The sequence below is a fragment of the Phoxinus phoxinus genome, assembly GCF_949152265.1.
Source record: "Phoxinus phoxinus genome assembly, chromosome: 16".
NCBI classification, from domain to species: Eukaryota; Metazoa; Chordata; class Actinopteri; order Cypriniformes; family Leuciscidae; genus Phoxinus; species Phoxinus phoxinus.
Window position 1 is genome coordinate 19,551,830 of NC_136891.1, and position 17,623 is coordinate 19,569,452.

Sequence of the window (17,623 nt, forward strand, 5' to 3'; positions counted from 1 at the left end):
TTCTAACATTTTTTGTTTTCCCTTATCCTCTGTTCTTATTTCCCCTATCCTGCTTTCAAACAAGATTTGTTTGAAGTTTGAATTCTAAACTCAGAAAAAACAGTTAATTTAAGTTTATAGACGGCCAATAGCTTTTTTTCCCCCTCTCTTTAAGTTTCATTGTCTGCCGTGCTGTAGTTTTCTAACAGAATGAGGTCAGACTGTAAGGAATGAATTATTTTAGGGACGGTTGTTTCTGCTTGGACTGCCACATCTTGCAGCAATTGATCCAGCAACTTCTTGCACACACCCATTTTAAAGCTTTCGCTTTGAGTTTTTTCCTCAATTTTCTTCAAGACTCTCTTGAAGAGTCATTCACAAACACACACACACACACACACACACACACACACACACACACACACAGTTTTGATTTGTATTTAAAACATATACAGAATTGGCAGTGCCCACATTGTGTTGCAATAGATGTTCAAAGTAAACTGAACGACAGCGTTCCTGTAGAGGCTCATCAGCGTGTTTCCAAGACGTCTGAATTCATCTCAGTTCTCTCGGGAAACAAACCCTGCTGTGTTTGTGGGATTTGGGTGCGACTGCTGTGGAAAGAGGCTGCTTGTGGTGTCATGAAGACATCTTTACGTTAGCCGTGGCCTATCCTGAAGATTCCCGCGTGAGGCTTGTGCCGCAGTGTATGGAAGTGGGTCATGGCATTGCTGATGCGATTGGAAGCGACAAAGCGAGAGGGCCAGACTCAGTCCCCCACCCCCACACGCTCATCCACGTCGTGCCGCCACACACAAATATCCATGTCAGTTCACTGAACTAACATGGGCAAATAGCTGATCAGCGTGTTAGATTTATTTGATTATGATATGCAGTGTTGTCTCTCAATACATCTGGAGCTGAATTTTTCGAGTCTGCGATATAATAAACCAAATTACAAGATATGGCGTACATTATGTGCAATTCTTTTTACCATGTAAGCAGCAAAAATAAAAATAAACTATTTTGAAGATTTGGAAGCTGCAGAACAGTTTAGTCAACTTTTAGTAAAAATAGTCAGATTGTATATATGAAATATAAAGTATATATGGAAATACTTGTGTAACTTTTAATTTGTTACATTTACAGATAAGTACACCTTAATTCCCAATTAATTCGCCTCTATAGGTGAATAACTAGAATAACAGTGCATAAATGGTCGAACATTTTGTGCTACAAACCAGTGTGTGATTTTGATTATGATAATTAAAATAATATGATAACAAATGCCAGTTTGCAAAAATCAAGCAGCATAACAGACTTTTTGTGTACATAACTGGAAGCAAATTACATTGGAAATTACCTTCCAATGTAATTTTACAATTTTTAAAAATTACCTTGCACATCCAAGCTACAAATGGCCGTGCTCCTCTTACGTTCAAAATTTGGATATATAACAGTAAAATTTTAGTTACGGACTGGCATATGAACTATTAAACACTACAATTAATCCTACTTTTGTTAATTTAAAATAAGTTAAACACAATCTCTTTAAACACAAGAGCCGTAGAGAATTCCACAGAGAAAGTAGTTGCTGGCAAGCAGCAAGTTCAAACTAGAGGGTTAACATTTAAGGGATATGGTACAGTCATACCACTTATTACACGGTATTTTACCACACAAATAATAATAAGAGATATTAATTTGAGATTAAACTAAATCATACCTGTTTGTTATCTTATAATCTGTTCTAGTGTACAAGCCCAAAAAATCGTCTCAAAATGGCAGTAGTTGCGCTTGTATGAAACGAGTTCACGATACCCGGATTACATAAAAATAACTGTACACAAAATATTGATTTGAGTTGAAATATTTTATTAGCTCACCAAATGCAAAGCTTTCCTAGCAAGCGTAAAGCGCAGACTTTAGCGCCCGGATGATCCTGTGTTATCAGTTTTTACCGGTTGTTATTGGGGTAATAACAAACCGCTAGATGGTGTGATTGACCAATCAGAATCCAGTATTCCACAGAGCCGTGTAATAAATTATATATCAAATTCAACCTGCCACAGTGGCTAGTAGGAGTGACTGTGTTACACACCACTGCTGAAATCCACCCGCACCGGTGCTAATGTCAAGCTCTGAATTTAATGTACTTAACCGCACTGTGAGTATAATTGTTTTGAATATGAAATGCTGAATAATACATGCACTGGTTGTTATCTTGAATCAGGCCCAGAGGGATTTGTGAAGACTTAACATAGAGTTGTTTTAATGTTCGTTGTCTTTTGAGCTGAATCTTATAGCAAAAGGTCAGTTATGTTGTCCTCAAACCAATAGCTCTGATGAGGCTGAGTATGAAATCTGGATGTTGATAACTGCTTTTGGATAATAGTGGAGTCATATTTTGGTAATGCTTTAGTTTAGGGTCCAATTCTCACTATTAACTAGTTGTTTAATAGCATGCATATTACTAGGATATTGTATGTTTAGTAGTACTTATAAAGCACATATGAATGCTTTATTCTACATGACCATTTTTCTACATCCCCTAATCCTACCCAATACCTAAACTACCATTCTAACTATTAATAAGCATTAAGTTAGTAGTTTATTGAGGCAAAAGACACAGTTAATAGTTAGTAAATAGTGAGAATTGGACCCTAAACTAAAGTGTGACCCATATTTCTTAAAGCTGGATCTGGTTGGAGTGGTGTTTGGTAGTGGGTGGATCTTTTCGCTATAGGACGCTGGTCCAGAGATTTTGTGGATCGGAGTTGATTCGTAATCGGCTTGGCCCGTGCCCATAGTTCAGTCAGCCAGATGAAGTTAGATTAGAGTGTCACTAGGGATTTGCAGCCGCCCAGCACTGCCTCGCTGTCCACCGCTGAGGGCTTTACTCAGACACGCCAGTGGGTTTAGCTTTTAGGCTAATAACCAATGCCACCCATCTTATAGACCCTGCCAACACAGTTGACATATAAAATGACTCTTTTATAACAGAGGAAATATGAACATTATTGTGTGGCATTGATTTTTGATATTTTCACAAAAAACTGAACAGAAGCGCATTAATTAAATGATTCAAATCAGCACATAAACACTTTTTGTCTTTTCTTCCTCAAAAAAGGAACTTTTGGCTGTGACAATTTCCCAGTTTCCCAGCCAACTGTCAGCATGTATTTAATTTCTTGGATAGACAAATGAAACAAACTGCACGCCTTAAACAGTTTTTTAAAAACTTTATTTCTGCTCACAATAGTAATTGGTGAACTTGAGATGGTCGGAAAGTAAGGTCTTTGCTCAGTTGGTCAATAAGACCACATGTTAAATTGCAGCGTAATATATTTTACAAACAGGAAATACACTCTAAAAAAAAGTGGTTCTTCAGGGGTTCTTTGCAGTGCTTATGGTGCTATATAGCACCACTGCCATTTTAAAAACCTGTTAAGCCCAGTTTGGTTCTTCAGCAGTTCTTCAGCGGTTCTTTGGTGTGGTTAAGGTGCTCTTATGGTTCTACATAGCACCATTTAACAAAGGTGAGGTGCTATATGGCACTTAAAGTGGTTCCCCTATGATTGCAACCGAATAAACCACTTTAAGTGCTATTTAGCACCATTTTTGTTTAGAGTGTATGTCATGGAAGTGTAAAGTCACATTTAGTTAGTGGGTCCCCTCATCTGAGAGGTGGGACAATGCTCCTAGTTGTTCCCATTAATTAGTTCAAATCGTCGGTTTCAATGAATCTATTCAAAACTATAATTTAATGATTTGTTTGCTTCATGACTCAAAAATGTTTCCCAAAGTCACTGTGTTTTTCACTTAAAGTCCCCCTGTAGTCAATCATTTTATCCCTCAAAAGTCATCTTTGATCACCAAAATGACATATTTAAACGTTCTTTTTCCTTGGAAAAAAACTTATTCATGCCTTAAATTAGCTTGAATGTAACTACACCCTTGCCTCATTTAGTATACGTGGTTCTATGAATATGCAAATGAGCCCCGCCTTCACTCACTCACACCAGCTCAGAGATCCACTCGTTGACGATCACACGTTGACCTGATTGGTTACAAGGTAGTTTGTGACGTCAGAAACACCAGCGATTTCAACCTGTGTTTTTGAGACTGTCTTTGGTTCACTGCAGTTTTAAGAAGAAATACTCAGCAACGTTGTTGACTTATGGTTTGTCTTAAAGCATATTAAAAACACCACATAGACATATAAACAACATTAAAAACTTGATTTAAATGTTTTTGTTAAAAATATAATTTGGTTGAATGTGTTTTCAACTACCTCTGAAAGTGGTCGAAAGTGGACAAGCTCAAAACGTTTTAGACCCTGTTTACACCTGTATTTCGTTTTTTTTTTTTTTTTTTTTTTTGCAATTCTTGGAGTGTTTGGCATGGTAATGGATATGACAAAGTTGATATGTTTGGTCTTGGTGGAATAGATCTGCTACGCTGATACTGCAATTGCTGCTGCTGCTGCTGCAGAGCAAGTACGGGACTTGCTATTGCCAATACGATACAATACAATGCTATTGCTGTGAGCAAGTAAGACATGCTGCTGCTATTGCACAATAGCATACATGATTTTACCTGTAGCAGATCTATACAGGTGGAGCTGGGGAGGGGGGAGGGTTTCTGAAAGTGTGCTGCAACTGCTACAGCAAATGCTGACCAAGTAAGGTTATGCCGCGAGTTCATTGGCTACTGATACAGCAGGAACCAATCAGCTGTGCCCTATAGAGAATGATGTGACTTAAGGATCTATCAGCCCTGCGCCATCTAGAGTTTCATGACAGAACTTTGTATTTATCATTCACTTCATCTAAACTCTGTAACCTGTGATCTTATAATTCAGTATTGCATTGCATTATTCCTTTTCTTGATTGTTTTTTGTCTTGCATGTTACGACGTCTGTGATGTGGTGTTTAATTTTCCATGCCGTCATAGCCAGAACCATGATGCCAGCCCAGAAATTGAAAGTAGTATTAGTCATGTTACTGGCTTTGTACAGACCACATCTAACCATGCATGACGCCTTTGGTCATTTGAATTCTTTGACACTGTGTACAGAGAAAACAGAAATAATCTCATCTGTGTTACCAGAAGGGAGGCTAATTTTAGGCTTAAAGCACTGTGGGATTAAATTAAAAACACATATGCATGATAAATGAAGTAGGCTGAATCATTTAAAAACAAACCCCAAAATAGATCACAGGGTGAATTCTCAAGTCTTTAATTAAACTGAAGTTTCACCTTGTTGTAGTGTTTAAGCAGTTTGGAAAATATCAAAGGTATGTGATTTTGGGCTTCAAAATGCTTCATCTGATGTGCTAATTAGTGTTTGTGACTTTGATTCAACGAATCCTTTGATTACAGTACCAAAAAAGACTTATTCATCGATTCATTTAGCGACACTTTCTTTCATTGTTGAATGCGATTGACACTTATGCTGAACTGAAGAAATGAGCAATTGTTGGTCCGCAGTTGGTCTTGTAGAGTGTGTTTGTTCAGGAGGTCCAACTTGAAGTTCACCGCAAAAATTGGTTTACATAAATGATTCTCAGTTCACAACAGAAAAGCCACTAGTTACACTACTAATACTGTGTTTTTTTCTTCTTCTTTACATTAGATTACATTCGATTTTAAATGTTCTCCCTTTTTTATTTTGTCTTACAGATGCGTCCTCAAACTACATTCGCCAGCTGGAAACCAAGGTCCGGATTCTAGAGGACAATAACAACAAACTTCTGTCACAAGTAAGGACTGAGTTAACAACATGCTTTCTTTCTATAGCACTTGCATATATGAGTAACTAGATTTGCCATCGGGTGCCAACCTTAGTGGTGACAGTTTGGGGTTATGAAAGAGGCAGCCAATCTTTAATTCATGGTGGGTCAAACTGTTAAATTGGCACACAGCATCCCCTCTGGCATGAAGAAGGAGCGGCTTACCGTCACGCTGGGATTGTGTGGGCATCTCTGAGCGTCTGTGGCCTCAATTTAACCTCTCTCGTGGAGAATGAGTGGGTTTTACCAACCGAAAGAGCATTTAAAGTTCACCTATGTATCCTGAGGGTACCACAATCAACCTGCTTATCACCAAAAGTCAGACATGTATTTCCCCACTATAGTATAGACATCTACAACAAAGCGCTTGCCGTGAACCCATCCAGCGGAGGAGCATTACAGCCCACTCTCCTCTGCACTTGAATGGGATTTCGATAGTTTTTCACCTCAAGCTTGTGTAGGTAGGGATAAGCGTGCATATTTAAAGAAGTGAGGGGCAATTACATTTTCACGGCTTCACGGAGGCACTGTTAAAAAGAAGCCACAGTGTTCCTTTTTAAAAGCAGGTGAAGGAATAGTTCACCCAAAAATAAAAATAAATTAACTGTACTTTGACTGTACTAGACTGCTACCAGTGATGGGGAAAGTTACTTTGAAAAGTTATGCATTACAATATCGCATTACTCCCTTAAAAAGTAACTAATTGCATTTCTTAGTTACTTTTTATGAAAAGTAAACCGGTACGTTTCTTTTTCTTACGTGGGCTGGGGTTGTCACCTTTATTTATATAGCGCTTTTTTTTACAATACAGATTGTATCAAAGCAGCTTCACAGTGATAACATGAAAATAATACATGTTGTGTTTTTATTTTTTTATATAACAAAACAGTCCTATTTCCGGGCAAATGTAAAGGCCCTTTCACACCAAAATTTAAATAATAAGGCTGAAGGAAATGCAAATTCATGCGTGTACAGTAGAGGGCGCAGCTCAAGCAAACAAAAGAAGAATAGGACGCAGGAGAAATTTTTTTTACTCCTCACCAATAAAAACAAAATATCTAAGTCATTTTTGCTTATGGTTTTGCTGAATCAATGAAGGTCATTTCAAGGGCATTTCACTGATTTATTCATTTTGAGGAATACTGAATCTTTTTTGTGCAAGTGAAATTAGTAAATGCATGCTCACATTTAGTCTAGAACTAAAATAACCATCATGTTTACACACAACGTCCCTGCACTTACTCACAATTTGTCTCAACATGAGGACAGGAGAGCTGTCAGTCAATAAATGTGAAAAAGTAACTTGCGTTACTTATTTGAAAAAGTAACTCAGATATTTTGCTGTGAATTTAAAAAAAGTGAAAAAAGTAATCTGATTGTGTAACTCAAGTTACTTGTAATGAGTTAACCCCCAACACTGGCTGCTACTACTGTCTGTAACAATTGTTTTATCAATTAATCTGTTGAATATTTCTTCAATTAATCGGTTAATCGGTTACAATGATTGCTGTATTTAATTGTTGTAAATCCTGCCTAATGTGCTCCTCTTAAGCAATGAGCAAAATAGATGTATTAATGTAAAGAATGGATTATATTATGTCCACCAAAAAAGCTTTAAATAAATAAAAAAGCTTTTTATATTTATATATATAGGTTTGAAATAATGTATTTGAAAGTAGTCTCATATGCTCAACAAGGCTGAATGTATTTGATTCGTAATACAGTAAAAACAGTAATATTGTGAAATATTATTACCATTTCAAATAATTTTCTATTTTCAAATATTTTAAGTTCATTCATTCCCGTGAAGTTCATATTCAGCATCATTACTCTTCAGTGTCACATGATCCTTCAGAATTCATTCTGATATGTTGATTTGCTGCATCACAGGAATAAATTACATGGTTATTTTAAATTGTAATAATATTTTACAGTATTACAATTTTTTACCAGATAAATGCAGCCTGGGTGAGAATAATAGACTTCCTTTAAAAATATTTTAAAAAATCTTAATTTTTCCACAAACTTTAGAATGGTACACTGTTTACTGAAATTATTTTTTTTGTTTGAATATAAGGGATTTTATTATAATGCCATTTACAGTAAGTATATCATTGTGGGATTACAATTAAATAATTAACATTTTAAAAAAAATTTTTTTTCAATGAACGGATATTTTATTTAAAATATATATTTTAGTCAAAATAATTAATACTCCTATTCTCTGATGCTCTCCGGCATCCACTCAAATAGGCCTATGGCATATGTTGCTAGATATCAGGTTTGACATCAATGAAATCAAAACATCAGTGTGGCGACGACAACAGTGTCACGACTGTTGTATGGCTTCAGAAAGCTTAGAATATGGTGCACAAGCCAATGCCATATCGGTACTTTCACTTTAATATGTACAGTAAAAATGCAGCATTTCTTCTTTTGTGTTGCACGGATGAAAGAAAGTCATATACTCAGAATGACACGGTGGTGTATTTCTGGGTGAATTATTCCTTCAGTCTCCAGTGAGAATAAAAACAGTGTGTGGGCACTGGAAATACTGACTACAAAGCAGTTCTCATGAAGCCCTTTGTAGGCAGAATTCATCACAGTATTCATAGAAACAAAGCCGAGAGTGTTGGCATGGCCAAGGGCTTGAAAGAGTCCTTGGATCTGCAATAATTCTCTCTTTTAATCATATATCCTCATTACGTTTTCATCGCCAGCCCCCCTCTGTCTCGCAGTGGATGTGGGTGTATCAGACGGCGGTGCGCTCAAAATGTTGTGCTTTTTCGAGTCGAAGCTATTTGAGTCTCTATCTCTGAACATGTGGAGCATAGGGCTTTGAATGTCTGAAAGCATTTTATCCCCAGGATGGAAAGCACTTTCTAAGAGTATGATTAAAATGCAAGAGAGTTACTTTCTCCCTCCGGTCAAATGAGAGAAAACGGTTTTCGTCTCATCGGTGCGGTCCTCTGAGAATGAGTGCATTCACTTGAAGCATGATTAATTCAGAGGAGAGCTCAATCCTTCAGAGAACGCTGTCCTGAGCGCACATGAACCGAGCTGAACTCGTGATTTCCCAGGATACTTACACTAAGCTTTTCCTAAAAGCCATTTCAGCTGTTGTGATAGATGACACTTTTGGTTTGTGACTTACTTGTGACCCTGAGATTGAAAGGTCTGTTGTCATGGAAAGGCCCTATATGTCTTTATTTTGCTGACAAATGTCACATTCACGTCATGGTAGAAACTGGTCACCAGTGTTAGGGAAAGTTATTTTTTAAAAAGAATGCATTACAATATTGCGTTACTCCCTGAAAAGTAAGTAATAGGTTCACTAATGCATTTTATTTTATTACATAAAAAAATATATATATATTTATGTGATTTAAAGTCCCCCTGTGGTGTAAATCTAGCTTTTAATGTTGTTTATATGTATATGTGGTGTTTTAATGTGCTTTATTACATGGCTTGGTTGAATTCTAATGTAGAATGCGGTCTATTTCTTGATAACACACCGCTGCTAAGGATAACACACTGTTGCCATGAAAAACAGAGCGTTGCCATGGACATGGTGTTCTTTAGCGGAAGGAATACAATCGTTTTTAAATCAACAAACTCCTTTTTAAATCAATATTTTGTGTCAAATTATTGGTTTATTTGGTAGGTAGCCATGTAATAAGCGAGATAATGTAGAGCGAGGCGGTTGTTATAGCAAATACAACCCCTTCAGGCTGATTCACGTCGGGGTCCTGATCAGCCTGTCGGGGTTGTATTCGCTATAACAACCCCCTTACTTCAGACAAAGATTCATAAGTCAACACCCAATATACTTTTCTGTAGATATGAGAAATCATGTGAGCAGCAACAGAAGGTTAACACAAAAATATGAAGTCTGAAGCCTAACTGTTTGAATAGGCAATCTGATGATTATAATGTATTTTGTTTAATTGGTTTGTGAAATGTCTCTTGTGTTCTCCAGCCCTGTAGCCGGTATAGCTTATCAAAGCTGTCCATGAAGGTAACTCAAACTTTTCCTCAGTGGTGATGGAGCTTTATTTCCTCCTAGCTCTCTTCTGGCTTGTTTCTTCTCTTTGTATTCACGTTCTCCAACTTAAAAAGCTGGTGTGTAAAACGGCATGCTAGTCTAAGTGCTTGTGCTAACATGCTGGGCTGATGGCGCATGAGGTCATATGCTTGTCCCTCTTTCTGATCTTATCATTTATTCAAACAACACAGGTAGTGCAGCATAAATTTTTCATGTCTGACAAACTGATGGATGTAAAGATGAGTATGAACATATTTAAATTTTAATAAACGCCCCCTTATATGTCTTGAATCCAGTTGAGTTGCGTTAAATCATATTTGACTGTCCAGTAAAATACAGACGTGCTTATGTTCAAAACGCACTAGTTTTTGTGTAGTCTGACTGAATGAAGAAAGAAACCCTATAATTAGTCCATCAGACTGACATGTGTTCAAAAAATAATAGAACAGAATGTAACTCATTTCTCTAAACAAATGTGCATTATTTCCCAATAATTTATTGTTGAATTTGTTACACAAAGCAGTGTTTTGATGGGAATTAACTTTTGTCCCTGAATCACTACTGCTAAAATAAAATATTAAAGCTATAAAAAAGTCTAGACAGTAATTGATTGTTGCTGAATGACAGGATGATCCTACTCATCTCTAGTTTAACGATAATTAAATATGTAAAAAGTCTTGTCAAATAAGAAAGAATGCAGAGTGTGTCTGTCTATTCAGGAATAACTACTCTTTTGTAGTCAGATGTTTCATTAATTACTTGATGTTTACTCTGGTGTTGTCAGAGCAACAATACATCCAGGTGAGGAATTTTGGCCCTTCGAACAGGTGGCATTCCCGCAGTGCAGGTATTTCATAGGCTGAACCCATTTCTATTGACATGGTTGACGCGCAATAACATCAGTCTACAGGAATTCTGACACTCCCTTCAGCATTCAGGCTAATTTCAACAACACACATAAGGTGTTCATATAACGCTTCTCAGAATTTTGTACACCATTGTATATAATTCCAGCTTATCAATCAATTAAACCATACTGTTGTTACAACAAACTTAAATTTAACCAATTCTTCAGTAGGTAACTAAGCACAAACACACCCTGTTTTTATGCACTCTGTAAATTGGGCATAGTTTTCCTTCTCTTTTTTTAGGAAAAAGACATCTCTCAGCAACTATAAAATAAGCTGTATTTCAAACGGGATCATTTCTCAACAAACAGTCATAACTGTAGAATGAAGACATGATGAATATACTGAAGAAGGATAGAAAACTCTCCAATTATAATTATTTAAATTATTTTCTAATTCAGAAACCCTTGTTTTTAGCGACACCGGTGGCCATTAAGTGAACTGCAGTCAGCACACTCATGCACGCGTAACACACAAGAGACTCAATGTGATTCAATTCAATCAATCCCTTTTCTTTGTATGACACATTGACATTACTGTACAGAATGGCTCTTTCGGCATTATCCTGAACATTGTATAAGCATTCCTTTCATGTGTCATTGAACGGAAGAGAGGATCTTGTAAACGTCACATCCTTTTAATTTTCGCTGCAAAAATGACCCGTCCTTCACATAAAAATCTGTCTACAGGCTTTCATAGACAACCTACTGTAGGAACTCGGAGAAAGTCTTGTTTTTTAAGTTTCGTTACACACAGCGATTAATAAATGGACATTCTTACATATAGACCCTTTAAGTGGATCACTGTAATGTAAGCATCATAGAAAAGTATTAATACATTACTGTAATAAGTTACTAAACACAAGTTATTATAGGCCAGGTTAAATATATATATATATATATATATATATATATATCATCAAGGCCTTTTTCAGCGCAAGCGCCGATCTGAACGGTGTCTAACATGCCGTCTTTCTGTGCAAAAGCTGGTGTAAGCATGGCAGGACAGAGTCGTGCCCTCTGTCAGCGCAGACCGCCAAGCTGCCCGGTCTTCCGCAACGTGATGCCATCGGTCAGGGTTGATGTTAAAGACATTCATGTCCCGCTTGACGACATCCTTAAAGCGGAGCTTGGGTCGGCCACGAGGGCGGTGTCCCACAGCTAACTCCCCATGGAAGATGGACTTTGGGAGACGTTCATCTGGCATACGACGTACATGGCCGATCCATCTGAGACGCCTCTTCCGTAACGCTGTGTACATGTCACTGCTGTTAGTGAGCTTCAGCACGGTGGTGTTCGGAACCCGATCCTGCCATGACAGGCCAAGGATCTGTCGTAGGCAGCGGAAATGAAAAGCATTAAGCTTATGCTCCTGCCGCCGGTATGTAGGCCACGTTTCGCTTCCATATAGCAGAACGGATAGAACACAGGACTCATATACGCGCACCTTTACTTTGAGAGAAAGGTGGCTGTTGTTCCAGACGCGAGACTGAAGCCGCCCAAAGGTTGTTGAGGCACGACCGATCCTGGTATTTAGTTCAGCATCAAGGCTGTTGTTTGCTGTCAAGGTTGAGCCGAGATAGATGAATTTCTCAACAACCGACAGCACTGTGCCATTAATGGTGACATGAGGGGAAACAGGAACGTTCTGAGCCATCACCACTGTCTTCTTGAGGCTTATGGTTAGTCCGAACTCTGTGCAGGCAGCGGCAAAAGAATTGCACATCTCCTGAATTTCTTGTTCAGTGTGAGCCACGAAGGCAGCGTCGTCTGCATAGAGCAACTCGCGCACAAGGACACGCTTCACCCTGGTTTTGGCCCTCAGACGAGCCAAGCTGAAGAAGTTGCCATCATACCTGGTGTGCAGCAGAACCCCAACCGGATCAGGAAACGCCCGTTGCAGCACAGCCGAGAAATAGATGCCAAACAAGGTGGGAGCGAGGACACACCCCTGCTTTACTCCGCAGCAGACATCAAACTCATTTGAGAGGGCACCGTTGAACTGTATGGTTGCCCGCATCCCATCATGTAAGCCTTGGAGTATTGCCAAAAGAGTTGCCGGACAACCGAGTCGCTGCAGAACGTGGAAGAGACCAGAGCGACTCACATAATCGAAAGCCTTAGTCAGATCGACAAACACCATGTACAATGGGCGTTGCTGTTCCGCACACTTTTCCTGAAGCTGGCGTACCGAGAAAATCATGTCCAAGGTCGAACGACCAGCACGGAAGCCGCACTGACTCTCCGGCAGCACCTGGTATATATATATTCTGTCAAGTTTGATCAGAATTCTTCAATACATTCTACACAAACCGCATACAAACAAAATTGTACTAAACAAGTACATCAGTGCTGCATCAAAATACCATGAATGGTTAGTGGGCGAGACAGTATTAGGTTGCAGGCAAATGTGAAGTTCACATCTTCCTTGCAGCCACCGAAAATACAGTTTCTCTTCTGAAAGAGAGTGACAGAGCTATTTATAGGTCCTCTTACAGTAATCACATGCATTCAGAGGACATGAAAGCAAGACATTGAGAATGTCATAAGGATCACTGGTGATTAGAGACGATGCCAGCTGGAGCCTGTGGGTGTCTCTATTATAGCGGCTTTATATGGACAAGAATACCTACAGGAAGCTGTGTGGGAGTTTGTTCTGATCAAGGCTAGTAATGCTACGTTTCATTCAGCTCAGAAACACAGAATTCATACTTCATACTACCTCATACAACAACTTCATACTTGGGAAAGTGCAAAAGAATGCAACTTTGAAGTCAGTTTTCCTATTTTGCAACTCTGAATCTGATTTTGACGAGATGCAGGAATGTGATTTCACACAAACATGTCTATTGAGCTCACTACCCAGTGTGCATGTGCACAATTAAAAATTCACTTGTAATCAAATAAAATGCATTAGTGAACAAATGTCCTACATTATATCAAAATAAAACGCATCAAATTATCTTCTCTGTTGTTAACACAAGCAAAACAAAGATCTTACTAAATCTTTTCTTTTGCAAACAGATGGCTTTGTTGACATTCAAACACTTGCAACACTAAAAATAGCATACGTATGTTGTACATAAATACATCATCTCCTGAGCACTATAATGGATGAAAGTTGAAGAAGATTAAAATAAAACACATTTGACTTTGAATAGATCTTTTAAGGCTAGTCAGTTCACTCGGCGGACATCTTGGAAACCCCGTTGGTAGCTGTTTTCTTTGTATGCAATAGATGTACAGCTTATTTATTTGAATACCAAAATCTCTAAATCTTTTTTTTTAAGAATATGTTTCAATAACATTTCCAAGCTAGCCCACCTAGTCAAGATTTAGTCAAGAGTAAACAAACAGCTGGTTTTTAACTAATCTTTTTTTAATTGAAGCAGAGATTGCAATTTCTCTCAATCATTTTTCTACAAGTGACCTGTCTCCTCTTTCCTCATACAGGCTGTGACTTACAAAACTATTTTTCTCCCACTTTTTATCTTTCCACTATTATTTTCATTAACAGTGAAGTATGTAAGTTTGTTTGCTGGAATGTTTAATATGCTCTCTTTCCATCCAGTGTAATCCGGGAGACCTGCGTGTCCTGCGTAAAGGCACGACCCTGTACCGCTCGGAGTCACAGCTGTCCTCGCTCCCCCAGAGGCACGAGGCTCTGCTGAATGTGAGTGATCCTCTCCAACACACTGCACAGAGAAACCTACACTGAACAAAATTATAAACGCCACACTTTTGGTTTTGCCCCCATTTTTCATGAGCTGAACTCAAAGATCTAAGACTTTTTCTATGTATACAAAAGGCCTATTTCTCTTAAATATTGTTCATAAATCTGTCTAAATCTGTGTTAGTGAGCACTCCTCCTTTGCCGAGATAATCCATCCACCTCACAGGTGTGGCATATCAAGATGCTGATTACCGTGCGTTCACACCGCCGCCAGCGAGAGCGAATTTTGCCACTCTCGCCGGCGGCGGTGTGAACGCACGGTAATCAGCATCTTGATATGCCACACCTGTGAGGTGGATGGATTATGGCCCTGCCAACGACGTCGTGGAAAGATTCGTGGACGCTCTGATGCTCTGACGTAGATCGAATGCTTGGTCTTTTTTAAATCGTTATTTAAAGGGACCGTAAAGCAAACAAGCATGCCGTTTATTTTTTGCAGAAAATTGATCGATGGAAAGAACTTAACAATTATAGTGACATGTTTACCAACGAAATAAACCAATTAAAAGCCATTTGTGTGGTGTGGCTTTTGTGTTCATGGTTAAGTGCTATTCTAATTTGCATTCCCGCTGAAAAACAAGCGTTCTAGCGCAAAATCTTGCCTATAAATAGTGTTGCGCGCCTTATCAAATTCAAATGATCAACCTCTCGTCCATTTTGCTTGGGAACTAATGTGGTCGGAACCAAAGTTTACAGGACTGCGTTCCCTGGAATCCTCTCAAACGGAGCACTTCTACATTCCGATTGGTTGCCGCCAAACCGCGTCATAGCTCATTACCATAAAGTTGACCTGACTTCAACTCTCCTCGCTGCTCTCACCGTCCAAGACGCATCGCCCTCGCCGGAGCTCGCCGCCGGCTTTCATTGAAAATGAATGACTTCCGGCCACTTTGACGCTCTCGTCGGCGGCGGTGTGAACGCACAGTTAGGCGGCATGATTATTGCACAGGTGTGCCGTAGGCTAGCCACAATAAAAGGCCACTCTAAAATCACGTTTTTTTTTCATCAAAATCTAAAATTTGTTTCATTACACAGCGATTAATACATGAAAAGGCAACATTCCACAGGCCACAATCAACAACTTGATCAACTCTATGTGAAGGAGATGTGTTGCACTGCGTGAGGCAAATGGTGGTCACACCAGGGGGGTTTTCGGACATTTTGTTCAGTGTATCTAAGTCAATGTTGTTTTCGTCAACGATGACGATAACGCAATTATTTCGTTGACGCACCTTTTTTTTATGACGATAACGTTACGATGACTAGCTAAAAATGGCTCCAAGGTGACTAAAACATGACGAGACGTTTTCTAGTTTTCGTTGACGAGACGAGATGGAACGAAAATGATTATAAATCTGACGTTCACAATGCATGTCATTTCTGCCTATAAATACGATAATTTTGACCTCTGTACGATCAATAATGAAAAAAATCCCATAATGTACGATAATTTCAGAATTGCCCGCAAATTAGTTAAAATCTCCCGGAATCTAGATCGAGTGAGCAAGAGCGCGCGCGCATGTGTAGCGCGCAAAGCAGAGAAAGGGAGCGAGAGACCTTGCGTGTGTGTGCTAGTGTGCGTGTGTGCCTCACGAAGCGCATGTAAGGACCCAACCAATCGAATTATTCAGAAAGTCTAGTTTATTATGAAAAGGTTTTAAGGTTAACTGTTGTTTTATGAATTGCAACACTTGCTGCAACCTGTCAAACCTAAAAGCCCATTTCCAATACTTTTTAACCTAAATTAATTTGTTAAAGACTACTTTCTTTTTCTTTTTTTTACTAAAATTGACTAAAACCTTTTTGTGTTTTCGTCGACTAAAACTTGACTAAAACCTTTTTGCGTTTTCGTTGACTAAAACTTGACTAAAACTATCAAGTTTATAAGTGACTAAAATGTGACTAAAACTAAAAAGCATTTTCGTCAAAAAGACTAAGACTAAAACTAAAAGGGCTGCCAAAAACAACACTGATCTAAGTTAACTGCTGTTGCCGTATTTTCCAGAATAAAAGTCACGTTTTTGATCAAAATCTCTAAATCTACATCAATGTGCGGCGCCTTATATTCCAAAGCAACTTATATAATGCAATTGATATAACACCAAACAAAAATGCGCAAAACGCACATTTGGATTAGTGCCAAATGAGAGGTACATGACTTTATTTGTAGCTCAATTCCCATTTCCCACATGCCGCCGGTAGTTTCTGTTTCGCTTCAAATCAATGAATTTAGGCTTGGCTTTTATAACAAGTGTTGTTAATAATAAATGCCACTAATATTTATGTTTGTTTTAGACCTCTATTTTTCATTCCTGTTGTATTTTCATTCCTTTCAATTTAAAGGATTTGTTGTGGCGTGAGGGGAACTAAAATATATGGTTATAGTGTTTATGTTTGTGAATGTTTTGTTTTTTTTACTCGTATTTTACATTCTTTTAAATGTAATAACATTTGACTAATACACCGATGCAAGTTATCTATGTGTGTATTTTCTCTCAACAATGCAGTTTTTAGGTGTGACTTATTTTCTGGAAAATATGGTATTGTGAATAAAATAAGTGATTAAAAAAATGACATAATCAAGTCAGGCTAAATGTGTGCATACAGTTAAAAGTAGCACAGCTGGAATAGAAGAACATGTCCTGAGTGACTATTCGATTCTGAACAAACAATTAAATTACTGCGGATTGTAGGCAAGGGATGGGATTATGTTAAATGAAATAAAACTAACTTCTTGGCATTTCTATTTAATTATGTACGGGTCTACAGATTTCAAATTTCTTCAAATAACCTACTTTTGGGGGCTTTTCTCAGTAAATATTGAATTGTTTAATTCAGGTAATAAATCGGCATGTATGTAATTATGCAATTAATAAGATTTAAATTTGTAATCAATTGGCACTGGCAGCCCAAAAAAATAGATCAAACCAGATATCACAGAACACACAGGGAGATTTATAACAAGAAAGTTCAGCTTAATCAGTTTGGGCAAAAGGGAGATCCTTGGTACGTCAAAACTTTCATCTGTTGTACTTCGCTTTAGGCTTTTCCTGTACGGAACCGGGGGCCCTTTTCATATCTTTGAAAACTTTTTTTTCTTTTCTTTAATTGTCGCCTGGAAAATTAGCAGAACCATATGCTGAAAAATCTGATGAATAAAAGGA

General features: G+C 38.2%; 1 protein-coding gene across 4 annotated transcripts in view; it reads left to right on the plus strand.

Annotated features, from left to right (window-relative positions):
* The window catches only part of ccdc85cb (coiled-coil domain containing 85C, b), a 51,130-nt gene that overhangs the window by 24,817 nt on the left and 8,690 nt on the right, over window positions 1-17,623 (plus strand). For 3 of the 4 annotated variants that reach the window (XM_079639181.1, XM_079639183.1, XM_079639182.1), the window contains 3 exons: window positions 5,665-5,744; window positions 9,754-9,792; window positions 14,298-14,399. In XM_079639181.1, the coding sequence (XP_079495307.1) occupies window positions 5,665-5,744; window positions 9,754-9,792; window positions 14,298-14,399 (221 nt within the window). The remainder of the gene's footprint in view (window positions 1-5,664; window positions 5,745-9,753; window positions 9,793-14,297; window positions 14,400-17,623) is intronic. The other variant, XM_079639184.1, reaches the window with a different exon arrangement.